The 23,068-nt window shown below is 43.3% G+C and overlaps 1 protein-coding gene across 1 annotated transcript in view; it reads right to left on the reverse strand.

The window, feature by feature from the left end:
- Nucleotides 1–436: 436 nt before the first annotated feature.
- MNAT1 (MNAT CDK-activating kinase assembly factor 1) overlaps nt 437–23,068 on the reverse strand; it is a gene marked incomplete at its 3' end in the record, with an annotated part of 42,326 nt that continues 19,694 nt past the window's right edge. The window contains exons 2-4 of the mRNA XM_010186305.1: nt 9,994–10,146; nt 8,260–8,333; nt 437–540 (exon numbers count right to left, since the gene is read on the reverse strand). Coding sequence (XP_010184607.1) covers nt 437–540; nt 8,260–8,333; nt 9,994–10,146 — 331 coding nt within the window. The remainder of the gene's footprint in view (nt 541–8,259; nt 8,334–9,993; nt 10,147–23,068) is intronic.

Below are 23,068 nucleotides of genomic sequence, written 5' to 3' on the forward strand. Positions count from 1 at the left end.
TTTACAGCACTCTCCTGGGACCTTCGTAATGTCTGCATCTGGTAGATTCCTTTTCTCCTTCGGATGAGAAAGGAATGATTGTCCCGGCATAAGAATGAACTCTGTCTCTCCTGGATACTGTCCAACAGCGCTGCCAGCACACATGCAGTGGTGATGTATTAGATGCAGACTTTAATGCCTGTCCCTCTTTTCAAGCCCTTCCCAAAATAAAGCGTAACTACACATTTCAACTATCAAATTAATCTCTTTACGCAGCACTAAATATCAGTGTTGCAGAACATTAGCACATGAGGTTTTTTAATACAAAGTGAAATCTGCATAGTGCCTTCAGCTTTGACTTCTTTTTAAGACATTACACGAAGTACTACACTTCCAAAATCCTTTAATTCTTCAACTAATGAATAAAACTTGTAGGGGAGAGGAGAAGTTAACTAACCAGTTTTATCTTGTTTTTCTGAATGACTTCTTTGTTATCCTTCTGGTACAGCTCCATTTTCCTTTTGGTGTCCTCCAAATCCACATTGTTGGTCAAGTTAAATACTGCATAAATATTAGAAAAACAGAAAGCAAAAGTATTACATCAGCACGCATGATTATGACAAATAAATACTACTGTTATGTTTTCTATCCTTTCTAGCACCAGACATAAACATTGCAGTAACAGAGTTTATTTAAATAGGCCCTGAAAAGAAAGACACGTTCTGCTAAATCACTGCGAACTTCAACAGAAGCCAGCAGAATTCCTTTAGATTTACACATCTGCAGGAGATGAAGACTTGAGTCTTGCATCCTGTTCTGTGATACTGATAATGGTACACGAGTAATCGTAATATTATGTGGGAAACACTGACCTTTTCAGGTAGCAGTTACAACTAAGAACACAGCGATTCCTGTAAAATTAAATCAGACTGAACACATGCACGTTAAGACAAGGTTAGAAATGAAGGCATTCCACTTCGTAAGATTATTTAATGCGCGGACTACAGAGACTGTTCAAACTGTCAGGTACGCAAAAAAAATTCACATTACTTGATAACTCAAAAGGCAACCAATGTACAATTACCTTTATTATGAGGGATCTGCAAATGCACCCAGATTAACAGGTTAAATGACATTCTTTTGATGTCTCAGTAGTGACAGACTATCTCACATAATTACAAGCAGGCAGGGACGCCCAGCGAGCTCCATAGTTTAACACAACATTTGCAATTGTCTGTACGTGAAACACAAGATACCTCAAAAAATTCTGAACAGTTTCTATAATCAACAGCTTGAAAGATGCAGCCGGTTTGGATGGTCAGTGGTTTGGTACAACGCCTAAGCCTTTCACCTCCAGGTCACTGGTTCAACTGTGGGAACAGAAATACTCTCTTCCCAGGAGTACTGAACTACCACATCACCCTACTTCTATCAAAAGTATTCAATCTTCCTTGAACTGCTACAAAAAAGGCTAGGAAAGATACAGCTGAAGAAATTCCTAGCCCTGAACAAGCAAGCAAAATGCTGCATTTATTTCTTCCTCCCCAGTTCTCCAAATAATGAGCACTATCAGGGGGCCTGATATTTTAATTCAGCCTGGCTCGTCAATCGGCTGAAATCTTCCACCCTCACTTCAGAAGTCGTCTGAGATGCAGGCTGGTTTTGTGGTTTAAGCATTTGACTGGGAATCAACACCCGAGTTCCGTTTCCAACTTTGCTGCTGTCCCTGGGCCTCTGCACGAGGTCTCCCACCAGTAAGAACCAGGAGGAGGGGAATAAAGCTTCCTTTCTCCTATACATACACCATAGCTGTGTACAGCACCTATACCCATAAGCCTTGAACTCACCTCGGGTGGAACTTCTGGGCTCTGCTATAACCCAAACCAACCATTCAAAGTTCAGCCACTTAATTTTTGGAGGCAGGTAACCCATTTCAACTGTACGCTGGGGTCTTTTTCACTCCAAAAGGCATAACAACATTTTCCAATTTCACATTGCAACGTACGTGCACTTTCTAGTCATAGCAGCATTTCCTTACTAAAACACGTTATTTTAATCTAAATTTTTAGTCTTTTAATACAGATTTGACCTCCAACTTTCCAGCCTACAGTTCCCAGCTGACAAGCAGCTTAGTATTGAGTGGTAGGGCAGAGAATTGTCATGTGAAAACGCTGGCACAGAATCAGACCAGGGCTCTACAATGACAGCAGCTGCATGGGAATCTCAGCACTTCCTACAACTTAAATCCACACAGCAGCTCTCCAGACTCTTCAGTGATGACACATGAAAGAAATAGCCCATGAGACACGCTGTGCTAGCAGGATGCCCAGATGCCACCTCCAGGTGCAAGAGGAGGAGCAAGATGAGATGCCAAATGCCTTTAGGCTCCTGAACATCTTGGGTACTTCTCTAAAAATAATCCAGCAATAAACTGATGATCTGAGTTTTGCAACTACTGCTGCTTGAAATGTTCAAGGTTTTGGGTTGGTTTTTTTCCCTCCTTTCTTGGTTATCTGTAATAGGCTCATCTCGTTACAACCTAGGTTTGTAAAACAAAAACCGTAATATTTAAACCCCGTACTGGGGAAAGCAAGCAAATTTTAGACACATGTGGATGCCTGCCTGTATTTAGAACTACTTAAAGAAGCAGGTTTATTTTACTACTTGATATGAAATTGCATTTCCCTGTAAGGGGTGTTTCTGCATTAATGATTAAGAAAATTTCCGTTATCCACCTGCATAGCCAGCTTAAATGCCCACTGCTCTGCTCGCAGCGAGCTGGAACATTTTTCCCCATCTGTTTTCCTGCTGTGGCCAGAACCCAGCCACAGGTAAAACGCTCCCAGCAGGCAGATCTGCTCACACCACGCCGATTCTGCTGTCAGTGTTACTCGACTCTGCCGTGTGAGGACACGGCAGGACCCCAGCAATCAGGAAGATCTGTACTTCCAGCACCCTCAAAGACCAGAGTGGACTCCTCCCACTGAATACTGATTCACAGTCATTGAAGAGGAACACTGTCTTGGTCCTAAGCATCTGCTCCTCCATGCTAAGTTGTTCACATCTCAAGACTTAAAATACTGGAGAGCTAAATTTTGGTGCAGCAGTGTTAGGACCTGGATGTCTCTATTTCGACAGTGTCAATACCTGTCCTTTAATAAATGAAAAGAATATTTTCGATCCCAAAATAAACTCCTAGCAGCAAAACAAACCATGTTCTTTGACACTGCACGGTTGTCAGTGGCCAACCAGCCAGCCAAAACATCTTTCAACATAGTTTCTAGTTTTTTTTCATGATCCTCAAATGTCTTTTCACCAATATTCAGAAAATACAAATTCTTACCATCACCTCACAATTACAGCTAAGTCCATTTTGAAAGAGGCACTTGGCCACAAAAACCAGTTAAAATATTGTTTCTTTCTCTTCACCCTCGTCTCCTCCACAAGTTACCTGGCTTTTCATAACCATCAAGCACCATATCAAAGAACACAATCACTAATACTCAACATCTCACCTTCCACATAGCTAGGATTATGCAAGGTGGTTGGGTTTTTGTTTGGTCTGCTTTTGGTTTTGCCAGAAATTTATTTTAAATACCATTCTTCCAAACATTCTCTTTTTAAAATATACAACAAAACCAGTTATAAAACTAGGAGAACCACAAAGAGTTAAAAAAGCCTAAACTCTCAAGCTACACCTACCCTGAAAAAATATTGGTATAGATCTGAATGTGACTGGCGAAGCAGATGGCCAGTTTGAAACGGTTTCAAAGAGAAGCCAGGCGGGGTTTTTTTGGTCCATGTTGAAATATAGCATAAGCCTATGTAAGAGCCCTGAAACCCTTCAGGGAAAAGAAACAGAAGCTGTTTTGTATGCAACAATTATTTATCTACTTATCCATCTCACATTGGTTGGTTTATAAAATGACTTGCCCTGAGACATCTGTTGAAGTAGAACAGCAAGACTATTGTCTTTTCCTGAAACATTTCGTTCTGTTTAGGTAAAACTCCCTACTTCTGAAGTTCAGCCTCTACAGGGAGACTTTCACAGCTTTTCAAAACAACAACATTCATTATGCAATTCTACAACAAATGGAAAACTATTTTCCTAGTTAGGAAAAAAAACACTAGACAAGAATTTGAACTGTACAGCACCACCTCTCCAGAGGCACAGCAGTGTGAGTGAACGTCCCTCCACTGCAGGACTTCAAGTGCAGCAAAATCTCCCTGTTTCAGTCTGAGATACTGCAAGTTTTCTGAGACTCCTAGTTCCGTAAGAAACAATAATGTTACCATGTAAAAATATCTGCTGTTCACACATTAGGAACATTCCCTCTCTGCCAAGACAGCAGATGATGGCTCTGCTGACAGTCTCTGATCTGCGCGACTGGTGTGAGCCAGCTGAAGATTTCTAAATTACTAAGTACCAGTTTGTTATAAAACCTGTTCCTCCAAACCTACTACAAGCAGCTCCTTGACCATCATCTTCCTAAATCACCAGCTCTGGGAATGGCACAAGAGCAACTGTTCTGCGCTATGACCGGAGACACAGCCACATCTTCAAGCTGCCCGGGGAGTCCAAAGCTGCTGTAGCACCTTCTGTTGGTGCTCTGCATGCTTGGGCCAACCTCTGCCTCTGTGCTTCTATGAGGAGTAGGAGCGGGGCAAGGGAGAGAAAAGATGGAAGAAATCTTATCACAGAAATGTTGATTGGAAGGGACCTGTTTATAACAAAATAATTATCAGGAACAAAAGAATACCCACAGCTAAACCAAAAAAGTCTAGTTAGGTATTAATAATTATTCCTGTTTAAACTCAGTTACCTTTTATTGGGTCAGTCGTTTCCCAAAAATACCTTAGCGTAGTAATAAGTGATTGAAATCACTCAGACCCATCGGTCTAAGATAGATAGTTTTGGCTGGAATGGCGTGGTACTGAAATCTCTGTTGAGATGAGATGACTGAAACGGATCTTCGATAAAGCTGCCCCATTTCCAGTTGAGTTGTTCCCGTTGTCAGTACCAACAATGCCATCCTCATGCACACACACAGAGGGAAAAAACCCCGCAAAATAACAAACAGCACAACCCACAAGTGATCATAGATACCAAAAGCTTTCCATCTCATGAAGGGATCCTTGGATAAACAATCTGAGCAAGACAAATCACCAGGCAGCTGGTAGCGCATGAAGTCTTAGAGGAGCGAGATACAAGAATCCAAAGGCACAAATACGGCAGCCTCCTTCCAGGCTGAACGCACCGAGTGTTTTTAAAAAGCAGTAATTACTAACAATGGCGCTGCAGTAATGCCCAGAGGCCTCGCTCAGGTCTCGGAGCACGGTGCCAGGCAGTGTACGCACACGCTAGGACGCAGGCCCTGCTCTGGGGAGCTCACACACCGAGTTTTGAGAAACTGGCTACGGATACACTGTGGGGAAGAGGAAAAGCTTAGGGGAAGAAGAAAACCCTGCAGAAAGAGCAAGCAAAATTTGCGTTATGTCCAAAGATTTCAACTTGCAGCATCACTCTAAGGTTTAAACTTGCCCCTCTCACCATAATGGCATAGACTTGACTTATTCTGATAGGTTTTGTCCACACCTTTCCCAAAGGCAGGTTTTAACCATCTCACTTTATTTTTCTTCTTAGTGTTAATGACAACAAACTGTGTTTACAATGGTCTCAAATTGTCCAACTGACTTTTCTTCTGGGGAAAACTTGCTTTAAAATGTGGTTTCTATTTAAAGCCTTGTATAACACATTTTGGCCCAAAGCATTATTTAGTGACTACATTCTAAACCACTTCAAAAATGTGTTTTTATAATAGAAATCTTAAGAGGTGAATTCCCTAATACTTGTTTGACCTTCCCCTCTCACACTTTTGCTGTACCACCCAACTCTTTTCTTTAAATAGAAAGTCTGTAGGTGCACCAACCCCGATGTGAACAGGGAAAATGTATTTCAAGCGAGGTCACCTCTCACATCTATGGAATAAGACAATTCAGTTGCTGCAAATGTTGGAGCTGACCTGCCTGGAACATTCGGAAGAACTACCAGAATTGCACTAAGGTCACATGAAGTACACTTATACAGGGAGCTTCCATTTTGTCTCTGCCAAGCAACTATTTCATTTAATCCTCCACAGCAACTTAGAAAACAAAACTCATCAGGGAAAAGAAAACAGGGTGAAGCTGCACTTGGACCCTCCCACAGAAAAACTGCAAATTTGGGGTGGGGAGAGAAAGGGGAAATCCAGTTCTCTGCTTCCCAGCTTCCTAACCCCATAGCTTGAACAACCACGACCAGCTACTGCCAACACTGGCTCCACAGGGCCAGACTTCTCGGCGTAACTACACCTCTTCTGTCTTTTCTTGCAGCCCAGATTTCATGTGCACAAATGAGCAGGGGATCCACATACACAATAACAAATAAGTAACTCCTCTCAGGAGTAAACTGCGAGGTAATCCAACAGTCAAAGACACACAACGTGCTCAGCAAAGCCACTGGAAGTAGTCACGCTATCGCCACGGCCCAGCCAACGGCCCAGGGGAGAACTCTGCCCCGGAGCACAGGCAGGGAAGGGTTCAGGGAGAGCAAGATGTGTGCAATGAGCTTTGTCACCAGGGAGAGGAGAACGGAGCCTGAAATCTCACCCGTGGTGCTGTTCTTGAATCTGACCTGTCCTCCAGCTTCTGGATCTGCCCGAGCTAATAAATGACATATTAAGAGCCTTCTGACTGCATCCCTTCTTTCCTCTCATCACCCTCATGAAGAAACTAGGAGGTAGTTGGACTGCCTGCTCCTTTTAGTATTTTAGGTGTCTCGTTCAGTCAACTAACTCCAGTTCCTAACTCTGTTGAGCTTCTTCACGATGCATTTGCAGAGCCAGCACAATCACTGACAAATTCACTCTTCTTCACCAGATTACAAAGCCCAGCCGTGATTTCTGCTGCATCTGAACCAAGTCACCAGCACAAACGGAACCATTTGAAATTTAACCACTCAGTCCCAAGAACTGGAGAATCGTAACATTCTGCACAAACTGACGAGGTTAAGACAATTTCAGGCAAAACTTCAACTCCCTCGTTGCAGATGCTGAAAACCCCTGCCACAGCAGTAAACGGGAAATCTTTATTTAATGCTACATAAATAAAAAGCAGTTTTCCCTTCCGTGAGCACACAGATTCTTCCGTGATCCTCTGGCTAAGATGCAACCATTCTTTCTACTCATTCCCTCCTTCCCCAGCACCATCCAAAAACATACACAAACAGAACTACACCCACATCGTCTCCTCCATGTATTTGGGCCCATATGAGGGTGCCTGGTATTTCCCAGCCACAGATTTGGCACTCCAGCCTCAGCCCTCGGATGCCAACAAAAACATGACACATTACTCACAGCAGTAAGCGTAGTGGAGAAATTTCTACAAAACACCACAGTGCAAAGAGGAGCAAGGGCTCCTTTGAGAAATGAAAGGGGAGCGGTATCTCCATGTCTTCCTTCAAATCACATTCACTGCCCCTCCTGCATGTTTTAAGCCACCTCTTCTTCCTCCAGGACAAAAAACGGAAAGCCTCAGAAGCTTGTAAAACCCAAGAAACAAACCATTTAGGAGTCATTCCTTTGAACACATCCTTGTTTTTCTAAGCAAAATCTATCACTCCACCATAAATCACAAGTCACCCTAACTAGGAAGAAAATAAACTCTGTTGATAACGGAGTCCCTTCCCCAAAGGGCAAAGTTCTGCTTCAAGTAGTCCAAAGAGAAAGAAATCAATGTCTGTTCCTAAACCTTCTCCTTCTGCACAGCAACATAAAATGCTACCACAGTGGTATGTAAGGTCAGCAGCTTCAAAGCAGCTTCAACTACTGTACTTGCAGAAGCAAAAATGATGAAAGACACCATATGGCTTCTGTCATGGTAGATAAAGCTAATGGGGGCATATAGTGAAAATTTCAGTTTCTCCTCTCTTTGTTTAATCTTCCCCGGTGCAGCACCGACAGTCCCTTGCAAGCCTTTCTTTTCCAGCTATGAAGCACTGCTTCCTCTTCGAATCATGTTTTTTTCTCTGGCAGATAAAATGTTTTACTTAACCATGTCCTACAGTTCAGCAAATACGATTAAAAATGTACAGAAAGAAAGTAATTAAATAAACATTTGATACCATGATAAATCCTATTACAGAAACTCAACTTAGACATTCTCATAGGCAGTTGAGTCAGAAGATAAAAGCCTATGGTCTCATGAGCACAGCACATCAAAAACGCAAGCATTAAGACTTACCAATTTCTTCTACTTCTTCCAGGAAATCATTATATTCACTTAGACTGGGAAAGTCCTCCTCTCTTTTATTGTATCTGTGAGAGAAGAGAAACAAGGATTTAAATAACACACGTACATGCAGCTTCAATTCAACAAGGCTATTGCTGCAAGCGTATTAAGTGTAGTTTTACCAACCACGTGCTTTGTGGCTCCCTCCCACAGCTGACCAACACACAGAATCTTTAAGAGGAGACAGAAGTGATGGTTTCAAAGAGAATGAGCCAGCCCAGCATAAAACAGGGCTGTCTTTGCCTATGGCTTGCCAATTCCCTTTCCATGGTTGCAGGTGGACAGGAGTACAGAGGCTAGGATGTACTCATTCCAAGACAGCCCTTCAGCATGAGAAACCTGTTAGGGGCAGAGATAACAGCAACACCACAAGAAAAGCTTTTCTGGAAGTATCAGGAAAGGAAGTTTGGCTTCGTGCCGACAACAGAAAACATACGTCAGCAGCAAACTGGAAATGGTAACAGAGTTATTTCTTATTTCATATCAATAACCACTTCAGAACTCATCTATCCAACTCTTGATAGCTGGAAAAAGTCAAAAAGATGAAGGGACAACCGGCTAGGACATGGACAGCCTCTAAAAGTCACAACACACAGGCTTTCTTCCCGAGAAAATACGAAGATGAGAATCTGCCTGCTCTGTGGACCAGGAGCATAAACACCTAATCCGAGAACTCAGGCCAAACTCCAGTTTGGGGACATATTACCTGTCCACTGAAAACTCACTGACAAATCCAAGTAGGCCAAGCATTTTACGAAGTTTTCTGTTCTAACCACACTTCACTCCACGTTTAGTCAACTAGCTTGACTTCATTCCAGTTTGACTTTGTGAACTTCAGTAGACTTTATGGTCAAACATCAAAAATCATCACTACTTTCCAGATCAGCACCTTAGTATTCAACAGTGAAACCTCCCCACAACTCAGCAACATCATACGATTCATTTACCAACGCACTAAGTCTTAGATAAAGCTGCCAAGCTTACAATTTCCCTGTACGTTCATCTCTGCACACACAACTCTGTCCAGGTCTGTCAAGTTCCAGCGGACCCTCTTCTACCAAAACATCAACCGGCTCACTTATTTTCCTTACAAAATGTTGTTTTGTGGCTACAAGGAGCAAGATGCAATTTTAGACCTCACTTATCTAAATTCCAAGAGCTCTCAAATCTGCATAACAGACTAGAAACTAGCTGTAACATGGCTTGCAAGGAAGCATTTCCTCTAAGAATTACTGTGTGAAGTGGAAAGCGATATGAACAGAGCTTCTCTTTTGTCCATTTTCATTTTGAAGGGAACTGGCCTTCAACTCTCAAGAGGTCCCCAGGGAACAAATCAATCAAGGTCCTGTTTCTTGCCCCACTCCCATGGTCACCCCCTCAAAGGGAAAGCAGCTGCAGTCCTCAATATCCAACCATCTCCATTTAGGAGGCCACACAGAAACACCCAGCATTTTCTAATGCTAAGCAGGAATCCCTCAAGGCTAAGTTAAGACTTCTGTCCTCAGTTGTTGCATAAAGTCTGATTCTCCAAAATCCCTGCACATTAAATGGAGTCAAGCTTTAGGAGCTGCCACTTTAATAAAAACCTCCTTTGTATTACTGGAGGAGTAAGTAATTGTTGTTTTTTTTTAAATGGTGATCCATGCAATACATCTACTTCCTGTTCTTTTAGCTGGCGAAACTCACATTTTCAGCACTTTCTTTCGAATTTCCACTTCCTTGTCGACAGCAGGATCCTCAAAGAGCTGCACCCTGAAGTTACTCTTGCGCAGGGGGGCATCGCACTCATGGCAGTTCCCAGCCCCTCTCACAAACAGCAGTTCCACGCAGCTCTCACATCTGTGGGAGAAAGGCAGGGGTATAAAGGCAGACACACGTTAAACAGTAACCGAAACACAGGACTGCCCCCATTTTTTGCTGTTTACACACACACTATAAATACGCAGTCCCTCTCCCCTTGCTTTCACTGTTTATTCAGCACCCAGCAACGGCAAGGAGGCGAGGGCTCTCCACCACGGCTGCAAGGAAGCAATCGCAACAGCACTAATGCATTTATTCTCCCTTGCCCAAACAACTCGGCCTCTTTGCCGAGACTGAAAGTTAATCCAAGCACAATGATAGGTTCTGTGGCAAGGAGAAGCTTGTTTATCGACACCAGACTGCAGTGTCCTTCCTCACTCGGAGCACTACCTTGCTGCACAAAAAGCCCCGTTTATTTTCTCGATGCCATTCGCAGTGCAAGGTGCTGTTCAGCACAGGCAGGGATACAAACGCTGCCCAGGGCTTTCCAGTACTACCACGTACTTCCTCCTACTGGTACTGCCGTGGAGAACTACTGTAACAAATCTGAGCTAAACTCTGTCTATTAGTATTTAAATGGCACATGAAATACACTTCACACAGAGGTTGCACAGAAATAAACAAAAATACCTTTCTGGTAGTATTTCTTTTATCTTAATGATGATTTCAGATTTTAATAATGCAGTCGCCAGTCAGCTGGCATTTAATAAAGGAAGAACACACGACAAGAAAACCAATTTTATAAGAATCACTTGGGTACTAATTATGAGCAGATTTCTAGCAGAGGACACCACCTGCTGCAGTCACTTCCTACTGCTGGGGGCAAGGGGCTATTTATGGCTTTGCTATACTGGAGCCAAAAGCGGTGTACATCGAGGGCCAAGCTGCATTGTACCTTCACAAACCCAGCACAAGAGCTAAAACAAGGCAAGAGAAACAATACCGACATGGTTGCGATGGATGGTTAACAAAAAACCTTGCACCCCGCTGACCTACCCCCAACTAAACTGGTTCCAGTACTCCCAGAGGCAGAGCTGGGTAGAGCCGACCAGTTTTATCCAGCTTCTGTTTTCAAGATTAGAAAGTGCAAAACAATGGAATTGTATCTTACAATTAAAAAAAAAATAGAGCGTTATTTTTTTGTTAACACAAGTAGAGTTGCAGTTTCAAAACGCATCTTGCACAGCAGCTGCCAACATTACAGAGCAGACCTTGAATTTACTTGGACATTTTCCTGCCCTAGAATCCCTCCAGTTAGAAAACCAAGCACATTTAAACAAAATTTATCCGGGAAGGGAAAGATCAAACCTTTTAGCACACCAGGCCTGAAATGCACACAAGCTGCATATATAAACTAACAATGACAAATGTTCGTGTTTAAAAATCAGACCTATACGTTTGTTCAACACTGAGTACGTCAGGAAATAACAGCTTCACATGAGGTCTAAACAAACACTCAGGGTGAGATGTTGCTGCTTCTCCTCCTCACGCTGAGGTTGTAAAATGTTTCATTACCTTTTGGATTTAAGTTTGTAGCCCGAAAATAGGTGATCTGCATTAAGACATCGATAGAAAATGCCCAGGGAGCTACAGTGAGTGGATGACAGGAAAACTGTCAGCAATGCCACCAACAAAAGCAACCGCAGCTCCACAAGCAACAGCCTCCTGGTCATCCACACCAGGATAACAACCATCAGTGCACTCATTTCTGCAGACACTGGTTTCATCTGCCTTGTTCTTCCTTTTTATCCCCATCAAATATTAAACAGATGGCTCAGTCCTAGCAGTCCAGAACGATGCCACATTTTGAGGAAAGCAAGTAAAGCATCTGGTTGGCTTGGCACCATCAATGCACAAATAGCACCACACGCCTGCACGTCAGCCTTCAAGGACTTCAGGATCAGGATCGTACTGAAAACGCAGGAAACAAGCAGAGGTTCCTCTCCAGAAAACTCAGAGATAAACAAATACTCAATTACTGGAACCGAGCGTTCCTTTTAGGTAAAGCGTCTTCAGCAGGTACAAGATTTGGGCATCCCCCACACGTTCAGTTCATGGAGGGGCGAAGGAATCCAATCTCTGGGACACTGAACGGATGAAAACAGCTCACAACGCTAGCACAGCTTGACGGTGCTGCTTACATTTCTAGTCTGGCTGGCAAGGGAGTGAGAAAACAAGACAGGATAAAGCAAGAGCTCTTTCCACAGGCAGGAGTACAAGATATTATTTATTTAAAAATTGCAGATTCTGCTGAGCATATCAAACATTTGCCAGACTTCAGATATGCAGCCATCAATCAGTTCAGGGGGGAAAAAGAAAATCCTTATGGTTTTTGCTGTTGACCAGGAATATTACAGCATGAGGTAGTACCCTTCTTTACAAAGACTGTTTTCAGTAGATATCAAACAGTATCAAATATTTAGAATCTCTAAGCCCATCTTCAGCTTTTATAACCAATATGTTTCTGTTATTTAAAGTAATACATAAAACAAATTATTCTCCTTACTATGGAAAAAACAGTTTAGATTAAAAAGTAATAATACAGCCTTCGACGTATAGCCACGGTCTGAACCACAAACAAATTGAAATGAAAGAGTCAGCAAAAAAAGATGTGTTTTCACTTGTTTCTCAATTCTGATGTCAGAGGGAAAATTACTTACAGAAATGGAATGACTCTTGATTTATGGTGAAGGGATATTTTAAAAAATGGGAGAAAAAACCACACGCTTGAGAAAGCTTACAGAAAGACATCTCGATTTTTACATCAAAGATGCTTCTAGAAATACTCGCAGGCTTCTGGCTTAGCTTGGGTCAGACAGTTTTGTGTTCTTGCATAGAGTTCTTGAACTGAGACAAGAATGGCCCAGTTTGGTGTGAGCGGCTGTCAAACCTGTTTATTTCACAACCTTCAGTACATTTAGCAAGGCCTCATAACCCACAGTGGTTTCTGCCACAGAGCCAAGAGTTCATCTACGGTTTACAGTTGGCCACTGTAGGTTGATTTTCCATGCTGGCAGATTAACAGGCAGTGCCTAGAGGAAGGCTCTTCCCAGACTCTGCAGCAATGAAGACCTCTCTGATCCAAGAAGCTAAGGGGTATGAGCAAAAGCCATTTTTCCCCCATGTGAGAGGTTAGGAATCAAAAACAGAGGGGGGGAAGTGTGATTGCAACGATACCAAGCACTTCTGAGAGCCTCAGAAGAAAGAAGCTTGAGATCAGCAGCTCCCAGATGAGAAGGGCGCTGAGGACAAAAATAAGTCTTTTCCTGTTCACACCTCAGCTTCAGGAATTCAAAATTCTTTATTCGAGTACTCGCAGAAGCAGCTGCACGTGTTTTGGGCCACCTCTTCCCCATCTGCCCAATAAAAAAGGGAGCTGGGAGATGCAGATACCAGTTTATCCTGCCCCCCTTCCTCTGCTTGGATTCTATGAAGTCCTACAGACGGGGATTTTGCTCTTCTCATCTTGCAAGGAGACAACATCAGAATGCCCTCAAGACCCCGTGTGGCCAAAACCCCACGAGGGGTCTGTTTTCAGCCAGTGAATACACAGGTCTCACAACAGCCCGTGCACAGACGGCAGCTCACTGTGGCAATACAACACATCTCAGGCTTCAGCCAGAAATCACAGCTCTGCCAGCCAGCAGAGGAGAGTTTGGGAGTTTTAACACTGTTGATAAGCTGTCTTCAGTGTTTACAGCTCCCCTCTGCTCAGCCCGCAGTACCACACACTGCAAGACAAAAATCTCACAAATTACTTCGCTAATATTTCATTTTTTATTTTTTTTTTCACAAGTATTGAGACTACAGAGAGCTGATCTTAACCTCTCTTCTGAACAACAAAGCGAAACAAAACAAAGACTCTGCTGCTCTGCCTATAGCTGGATTATATCAACTTTCAGCCGCATCTGCCAAGCTGCTGAGTGTACAACCCTTCTTCCCAACTACTTATACCTTTTGGGAAAACTATGCATGCACACACTTTTGTTTCGTTTTTGTTCTGTCAGACAAGTTCTGCTCCAAACTGCAGAGAGGAGGAGGTTAAAAAAGCCAAGACATCTCAAAAATTCAGGAGACACTCAGCTGCAGCTAACCGTTTTCCAAACACCAATACATGCTCTCATGTACGGACCAGTTCGTCCCAACTGCACTCACCAGAAAGCAAGCAGACCAGGTAGCAGTCAAGACTACAGCCTTGAATAACTGGAATTTTAAAGGGAAAAAAATTACATACCAAGTCAATTAATAATAAACAGAAACTTTTCCACCACCCATTGTGTTTCAACATCGCCATTACAAAACCATTTCAAGTGGCTTGGACCTGACAAGAAAGTTTGCAGCAAGCTGAAACTTAACTCACATTTATCCAATACAGATGAGTCTTTTCTTTTATTCCTAGAAAAAAAAAATAGGGAAGAACCCTTTATGGTATTAACTCTAGATAGTATAGAGAAAGTATTTCTCCAGGTATTGAAATGAAAGGGGTTCTTTATGAGACACTGCTGCCTCAGCCAATTAGCACACGATCATAAAAACCATGTCTTACAGCACAATTGTGTCAGTGCGGTCAAACGACAGGCCAATACTTGACAGGCCAGTTCTTGACACTTCAAGAGCAGCTGTGTGGCATTGAGAAATAAGTGCTTTCACAACGACTCGGCATACCAAAACCAACTGAGAATTTACCCAGTGTACCAGAACAACTACTTCAAATCCATTACAGTCTACTGGGCAAACACATGCACTGAAAACAATAATTCAACTGTGTCAATAACCTTTTTGTTATGCTTTATTATCTTTGAATAAGAACCTTTGCCAGTTTTCAGGGTTCCCAAACATTAAACACAGCTACATCGGGTAGCTATCAGGATTAGCAGCTGTCCACAGCACACCTCAACTTAAGGCACAATCATGAAATCTTCCACGTCTGCCTAAAATGCAGCAATTGCACTTTTTTCAGACATGACCCAGGTCAATATTGCCTATTGTCTCACAAGACAAATACACTTATTGTTACCAAGTTTGAGATCTCACACCAAACTCCATTCAAGACCCCCTTCTCCCATAGCCATTTGCTACCTCCTAAGAAAGCCCTGTGCCATGGTAGGGGTTGGACGGCCCCCAGAGCTGACAGCTCTGACCCACTCAAGTATTGGAGCATTCACCTCCTCGCTCTTACAAAACACCTGCATAGGCCTGAAATCACACTGGGAAAAGGCTAAGGCAAACCCAACAAAAAATAAATGCTTTGGGGGCCCAAAAGAGTCACAACAGATCTTTTACTTGACCCAAAACAAGGCTTCTCCCTTCTGCACTGGGCTTTCAACACATTTCACAGCGCAACAACGGCATGTCAAGCAAGATAAGGAAGTGCAGCTATATGGTAAAAGGGAAAAAATAAAAGAAAAGGCATTTGTGGCATGAGGGGATATCCCGACCACATTACTGAGGGCTTTTCACAAGACACGTCCGTATTTCACGTCTAATCTCTGACAGAAAGAGGATGAAGTTGACTAGACATCTGTAAGAGAACCAGGCGTGTGACCGCGGTTTTCCACAAACCCAGCGGTGGTTTGGGGTCTCAGTGGGAAACATGCAAGCGTTTAAAACTCCCTAAAGAAATCAAAACCTTTTCCCATCTCTTGGGTACACAACACACCTGTTGAATGATCCGCGTATGTTGGCTCATCTCTCCCAGCTTTTGGAAGGAACCAAGCCAAATTTCTGCCAAGGGCACAGGCTTGTATGTCACTTGAAGCATAAAAAGTACACAGCCCAGTTTCCTTATGCTATTCAAACACCGAGACAGTGTGCGTATATGCACACACAGCACCAACAAAATAATCCAGTCCGGTAGAGCAGTAACTGCACCATCCATGTTCTGGATAGCTCTGTAAACACTGTCAGCGCTCAGGAAGCAATGTGCAGTGAAGAACTCTCTATCGTTAAGCTTGCTTGCTGTGAAAACACTGAAAGAACAATCTGCCGCGACAAAATGCTACGTGAGAGCTCCTGCATAAATCCTGGTTTAACATACAAGAAAAATCAACTGTTTTCTTCTATGTAATCTGTCAGAAACAAGTGACTGAACTCGCAGGTTAAGACATCAAGTCCCATTCTCATGAGTAGCAGAAGTCCTAACAACCTTGAGTTTATATACGCAGCCCAGGAACACCAAAATTGTGTTTCTGTATGTTAAGGCAGCACCACTGCCAACAAAGCTGCTGAGAACATAGGACAAAAATACGTATCTTTGACACACAAAGTAGGTATAGTTAAAAAACCAACATTCGGAGCTTGCCGAACAGGTTCACTTTAGTGTAATTACACACAGAAACCGGGGTGCAAGGGACCCCTGGGGTCACTCCTGCATTTCTGTGGAGCTGTGCGCTAGACTGTCCCGAGAAATCTGCACAGATTTGCCCCCAAACGGGCCACACAGGGCTCTGCAACCCAGCACCAAGGTTTTGACCACTCTACTTGTTTTACAACCTAGAAAAGTCAAAGGAGATGTAGAGAATTAATCCAAAAAATCACGTAAGGCATCTCTTGTTGCAATGGGTCTCATATTTAAAAGCGTCCATGCTGGTCTTGTGCCTAAAGCTCATTTGCGTGACGCCACTTCCCAGCACTGGCACTTTTGATCCACGCGTGATCTTCAGGCCACAGGCACCTTATCACACTCTGAAACTGCAGTGCTCATCAAGGCAAGTTACTAGAGTTACAGGGTTAGCTTTCGTTTCCGTAACCAAACGGAGTTTATTGCATTTTCTTTAAAGGCTTCTTTATCTCACCAATCTTCATTTTCACCAGCATAAATGCAAAGGAGATATTCATTAGAAAATCCCAACAGTAGCAATGCAAATAGCTTCCCCGCCTTCCTGGTCTCATCTGGGAATCTCCTACTTCCAACTGATTTTTAAGGGTCATTCCTCACTCCATTCTCACATAATCCCTAAACAATCATCATCACATCTTTTCTCAGCAGGAGATAAAATATAGACTGTGCTTCATAAACAGCAGAGACCTTAAGATTACATTCTTGGTGGGACACAGCATGGTAAATATTTCAGGGATGTCTCGAAATACCCTACAATGTACAACACGTGGCCAGTGAAACACATCTCAAAAACAAAATTACGTCTTGAGCTGAAAAGAAAAGGAAGGAAAAACACCAAAACCTGCTCCCCCATCCCGCACTGGGCACTGAGCAGGGCAGATTGCTATTTCCTTTTGAAGGGCAGCAGAGATCCTGACCTACTTAAAGCCTTTAACAGGAACAGTTAGGCAGGGAAGAGTTTTTTGCATTGTAAATTTAATCATTAAAAAACTACTTCTCCCTCAAGCTTAAAAATAAACGGTAATTGCTACTTCAGTACATTGAACCTGTTGGTGAACACGATGCAAGCTTCTTGAAGTTAAACTGTAAGGTCATATTCAACACAGCTACTTTTAGAGGAAGGTGTTAAACAACATTAAGAAGGAAGTGTCAGACCTTCATTAGCTATGCTGGCATCTCAATCATTTTCTCCAGATTGTAGGGAATGAAAACCCAGCGCTGTTTCGGTGAAGGCAGGTTTGTAGCTTATCAAACGGGACTCCAAGTGAGCAAAGACATTACTCACCATACCAAAGGGGTAACACAAACTGCTCTCCCAAATGAACAGCACATTTCAAACCATTTTATCATCATGAAAATTTGTGGTGCACGTTCATCCGTTTAACATTTGTTAGCGGGAGAGCCAGCAAGGAGAATCAGTTGCACAATGTGGGTGCAAGAAGCCAGACAACGTGTCTCAATGGGGATCAGAGAGACAAAAGCAAAACAGTAACTCTATTACTATTCTGTCAGTGCCCTTTACACCTCAGACCACACAGAACTCCCTGGTGCAGTTACTCAGCAGTGGCTGCAGAGGACAAGAGGGAGACTGACACGCAGCCGATCACGACCGAACTGTTGTCGGTTCAAAGTCGGATAAATATCCGCAGATCTGTAGTTCCTCCCACGCACAAACGCCAAGCTCCGAGCACAGATTTATCGGCCGTTTGTGTGTGGCAAGAGCATGTCAGAAGTATTTCTGAGTGTCTGTTGTAGCGAAAGCCCCCCACCTGCCACTCTCTGTAGAACTGGTCTACCTTACTCGTTTCGCAGAATATTTTTGCTCATTCTTATCTCTGCAGAATGTTAACTGAAAAAAAAAACAACAGTTACTTCAGCTGTAAATAGCACGCAAACAACCAAAACCCGCCGTTATCCACAACTCCAGCTTTATGCTGTGTGACACCATAGCACTGATTAAAGAGCCATTGCAAACAAGTAAGGAAACAGAAATCTGGCCCAAGATTCAGATGATCTGTTCCAGACAATATCTAAGCTTATCTTTTTATCCAAACATCATCTGAGAAGCACTCAGCAATGCTGCAGGTTCCCTCATAAACACCTCACTGCTCCGTAATTGTATGGGATCTGTGCATGTATTCAAAAGCCACACTTATTTAGGCTCACAACAGCTGCATTAAAGCCAGTGTAAAGAACATTGTTCCTGGTCTGAGAAACAATGAATAACATTATTCCTTGTCCATGTAAATCACACATAATAAATGCTTGATATTATCTAGAGCGAGCAAAGCAGTCAAATTAAAGCAAAGCAGGAAAGTATACCCTTGAGCACGTACCTCTAGAAAGACTGAAAGTGCTTGAACACAGAATTTTATCCTTGTTATATGCTCCGAGCCTCATTCAAATACTAAGCTCATACACAACAATGACAGGATTTCTTCTTCGGCCTCCCAAACCAGCCAAATCAAAGTATCTATTTTACAGGTTAACTGATTCTGCAGACCCTCCAAGAAAGCAACAGCCACTGGATGACCAGCAGATTGAGGGACACCGTAAAGAAACACAAAAAAGCAAAGGATCAGTTTTTCAGAAAACAGAGACCCCCTCCAACTGCTGACGTTTTGGAGGTGCCAACCTAACAACGGCCACCTTTAACCTTCTCGGCCAAAGCACACTGCCTGCGTGCAAAAGATAAAAAGGCATGCTACCAGCAAATGAATCTTTAAGGAGATCCCAGACCGTGAATTATGTCCTACCATCGTTTTATGAAACTATACATTAGGATAAGTTATTGGGCTCAATCCTGCAAGCTTCATGCACAAACTGTCCTTGAGAGCCGACAGGGATAACCCGAGCAAACACGGCTTCTTCCACCAGGGCTCAGGGGCTGGTTTTCACAACAGTTGTGTGAAACTGGAATTTTTCAGATTTGAAAGCACAAGCTCAGCGCTGCAACACATCTGGGTTACTTGGGCGCTGAACACCATGGCTGTTCTGTAACAGGCTTACACAGACAGCTTTTCTCACGTATGGGTTTACTCCCCCTTTTATAGATAAAACAACTATCTTTAAAAATGAAGGTTCTGCTCTGATTCAGGTTAACTGCTGTTACTTTTGGCGCAGTCCGTCCCTGCAAGATGAAGTCCTTAAACTCATCACTAATACCTATTCGACTTCATTTAAACTTGCACTCCTGCTATTTATAATACAATTTCAGTAAGTTCTCTGAAGCTCTCAGATCCCCGTGAACTTAAGCCACTTCCTTAACTTTGCCATTTTTATCTAAAGCGCAATCCAAGCTGCTTCCGCTCCCTAAAACTACATAAAATATTTTGGGTAGAGTTATAACATGTTCCACTTAGTGTTTACCAGCATTTTCTCCAGGAAAAATCATGATGCTACAGAAAAGTACCATCTTACCTACTTCCACAAAGGACATAAGCCATGTTAAAATAAAATAAAAGGGATCCAAAGCTAAAAAGAGATGGGTTGTTTGTAGATATTGTAGATACCCCCTCCTCTTGCAGCTATCAAGAATTAAACCCTGGGAAAAGAAGCCAGTTATGGCACAGGCTGTGGTTCCTGACTGATGGTGTCACTGCGCAACACGAGTATTTGAAAGTAAACCACAAACAGCCTTTTACATTAACAGCCCATCAGCCCAACCAGGGCAGAAAACACCATGCTGGGTGTTTTCCTTGGAAAACCCTGTAGAACAAGTTTGGTGACACCCACTGCAGCATGACCTGAATCCAATACAGGGAGTTAACCAGTCTGACAAAATTCCCCAGTAAAAAACATGCTACGGTTGGTCAGGAAAATCACAAAGCTCAGGCCCCGCTCCCAAGATGACTGAAGCCAACAACCCACCTCTGTCTGTACTGGTGAAGCGTAACCACAACCTGCTGCCCTCCCACTGCCATGAGCAACCCAGTTAACTGGGGCAGGGGCCTGTCAGCCCCAGAACTGGAGCCATCACCCTACACTATGCAGCTTGCCAACAGGGGCTGACAGGGTCATTAGAAAGAAATAAATGTGTCCGTGAATTCAGTGGTCTCAGGGATGTACATGACAGTCTCCCTTCTCTTCCCTCCTTTTAGGAGGCCTTTACATGTCACCTTATGCTTTGTGCCGTATCACCACTGGCACGACACACTGAGTCTTCAAAAGCATTTTGTATTAAAAAATAGAATACATGACTCAGGCGGTTTAAAGATGTATATGCTTACTCAAAAAAAACTGCTCCGCCTCAAAATATCACCTCTACTAGCAATTTATCATACAGTTTCCAGAACTGCCAAGCACTCAGCTGCAAAACTTTCAAGCGATGGAAATGAGGCACCTGTGAAACACTGGGATTTCTTGAAGGACTGCAAAAGTCAGCATTATTGAACACCCTGGGGGAACCTCCTTGCTGATGGGCCCCGCATGTAAATTTAATGTGACCAAACACCAAGTGATCAATTTTCACCTTTTATCTGAAAGGCTCTCCCCTACAAAGGGGTATTTCCTGCCGCCCATTCCCTCTTACCTGGTTGCTGAAGACCTTAACAGTGCCGATTTGCACACTTTCACTTCTCAGCCACACAGACAGCATCACACCCAACGGCTGCCCAGACTGGATACATGGAATTAAACCTCAGTCAAATTCTCACAGGCTTTAAATGATAAAGTGTTAAAACTGTGGGAATGTGTGTAGTAGAGGGAGCATAAAGACAATGCTCAACTGCGTAAATATTCACATGCACTAATAAGATAATAAGCGTGTTTTGGTTCTGCTCACTAGGCAGCAGTTCTCACTCTGGGCACAGTCAAACAGCTCCAACTGCCACCAGCGCCTGCATCGTACCCCACCTGCACAGCACAGCTGACAGTGAGAGACAAACCCCTGTGATTTCTGCTCAGCAACTTTTAGCAAAGCCAGACTCAGTTGAAGCTAAATGGCCCATTAAATGGCCAGGCCAAGAGACGTTTGTTTTTGACAAAACACAATTAAGTCACTTTTTCCATCCCCAAGATACCCTTTTAAGAGGCACGTTAAAACTCAATTCTTCATCACTGGTAAGTTAACAATGTGTGCATAAGCTGTAAACTGTTGCTTAACCATTCTCAGACATAACATGTCAAAACGTGAATATGTTCAGGTCTTTTTTACTACGAAAAAAAAAAATCTGGCCTAATCCTTTCAGCAGCTATGAGAGAGGAGAGATGGCTTCACGGCCCTCTGGGAATAGAGGTTTCAAGGAAAGAGGGGGAACAAAACATCAGTATTTGGTGGGCGTCAAAGAGGTCTTGGATTCAGCTCCATGCACTTATTTGAACAGTCCACAGGTACCACCAGTAAACAAAAACGCTGTTCATTACTATTTGCAGTATCAGGCCCCTCAGTGGCCTACTGAAAGCAAACAAGCAAAAAAACACTGCACTGAAAGGAGAAAAGAAAATCAAAAGACAGGTCCAGACACCTGAGAAAACCCTTTTACACACATTGGGCGATTCCGATATCGCTGCAGTTTTTGCACAACACAATCTGGATCTAGGACTGCCTGACATTTCCTGCTGCAAGCAGCCCTAGCATCGAGGCTGTTCTTAGACCATACATTGTAGAAAACTCATCAGGACCTGTTTTTCACTTGTTCTTTGCTACAGACAAATACTCTGGAGTCTTTGTTTGAAAACAAAGGTTACAAAGGAGTAACAGATTATTAAAGAGAAACTTGAATAGTCTTTCACAAAAGTGAGATCCTAAACTTGACATAAAACTCACCACAACAGACTACAACTCTGTTCCACTCAGCAATACCAGCAGGGATCTTTCCAGCACTAAAATCAAAGCTATCCTTTACTTGCTCTGCAGGAATGACTTGTCAACCACCACTTCACACAGCAGAAGAACGAGGACAAGAGCTGCATTGCCCAAAGGACTGGTCTAAGACGCGGTGTCTTCCATTCCCTGATCTGCAGTCAGCAGTGCACACGTTTGGGCAAAGTACCAGAAGTACAAAGACACTCACTCTCAGTTGTCCTTCCTGGAGATGACCCTGCAGGAAAGGTCACACAGCAGAAACGCTTCCTCTGTACTTCATAGGCTGCTGACGCCACCTGGGGAAACTGCATCATGCCAGTCCCTCCCGGAGCATTCAGGAAAACCGGTTACGAGACAAAAGCCTTCCTCATCTTCAGGAGTGTTTACAAACACGCTGAATGCCAGAGCGTGTTCTAGCATGCCAGCTTGAAAATAAGTGAAGCACCTGGCCCTCAGCACAAAAGGCTGACTCACCTGCACAGCACCCGTTACCCTTTGAAAAGACCCCAAGTTTAGCACTCCTGGGACACAAAGTACTTTCAGGAGGCTAAGGGGAACGTGACTTTTCCTCATCCTCCTCTCCACCTGCGCACACCGCAGACCAAGGTCGTGGGATGGCTCCCCAAGCCAGGGGACAAAGAGGACTTGCGTATACGCTATTGCTTTCTGGTACTGCACAAACAGCCCCTGGCACCAGCCCACCTACTCTACTCCAAGGTGGGAAACCAGTCACTTAAACTACACTGGATGAAGCTCCACCATCAGCGTTACTCCCCATCCCATCCTGCAGCTCAACTGAAAAATAACGCAGAGAA

This window comes from Mesitornis unicolor, unplaced genomic scaffold (genome assembly GCF_000695765.1).
Source record: "Mesitornis unicolor isolate BGI_N332 unplaced genomic scaffold, ASM69576v1 scaffold4766, whole genome shotgun sequence".
NCBI lineage: Eukaryota > Metazoa > Chordata > Aves > Mesitornithiformes > Mesitornithidae > Mesitornis > Mesitornis unicolor.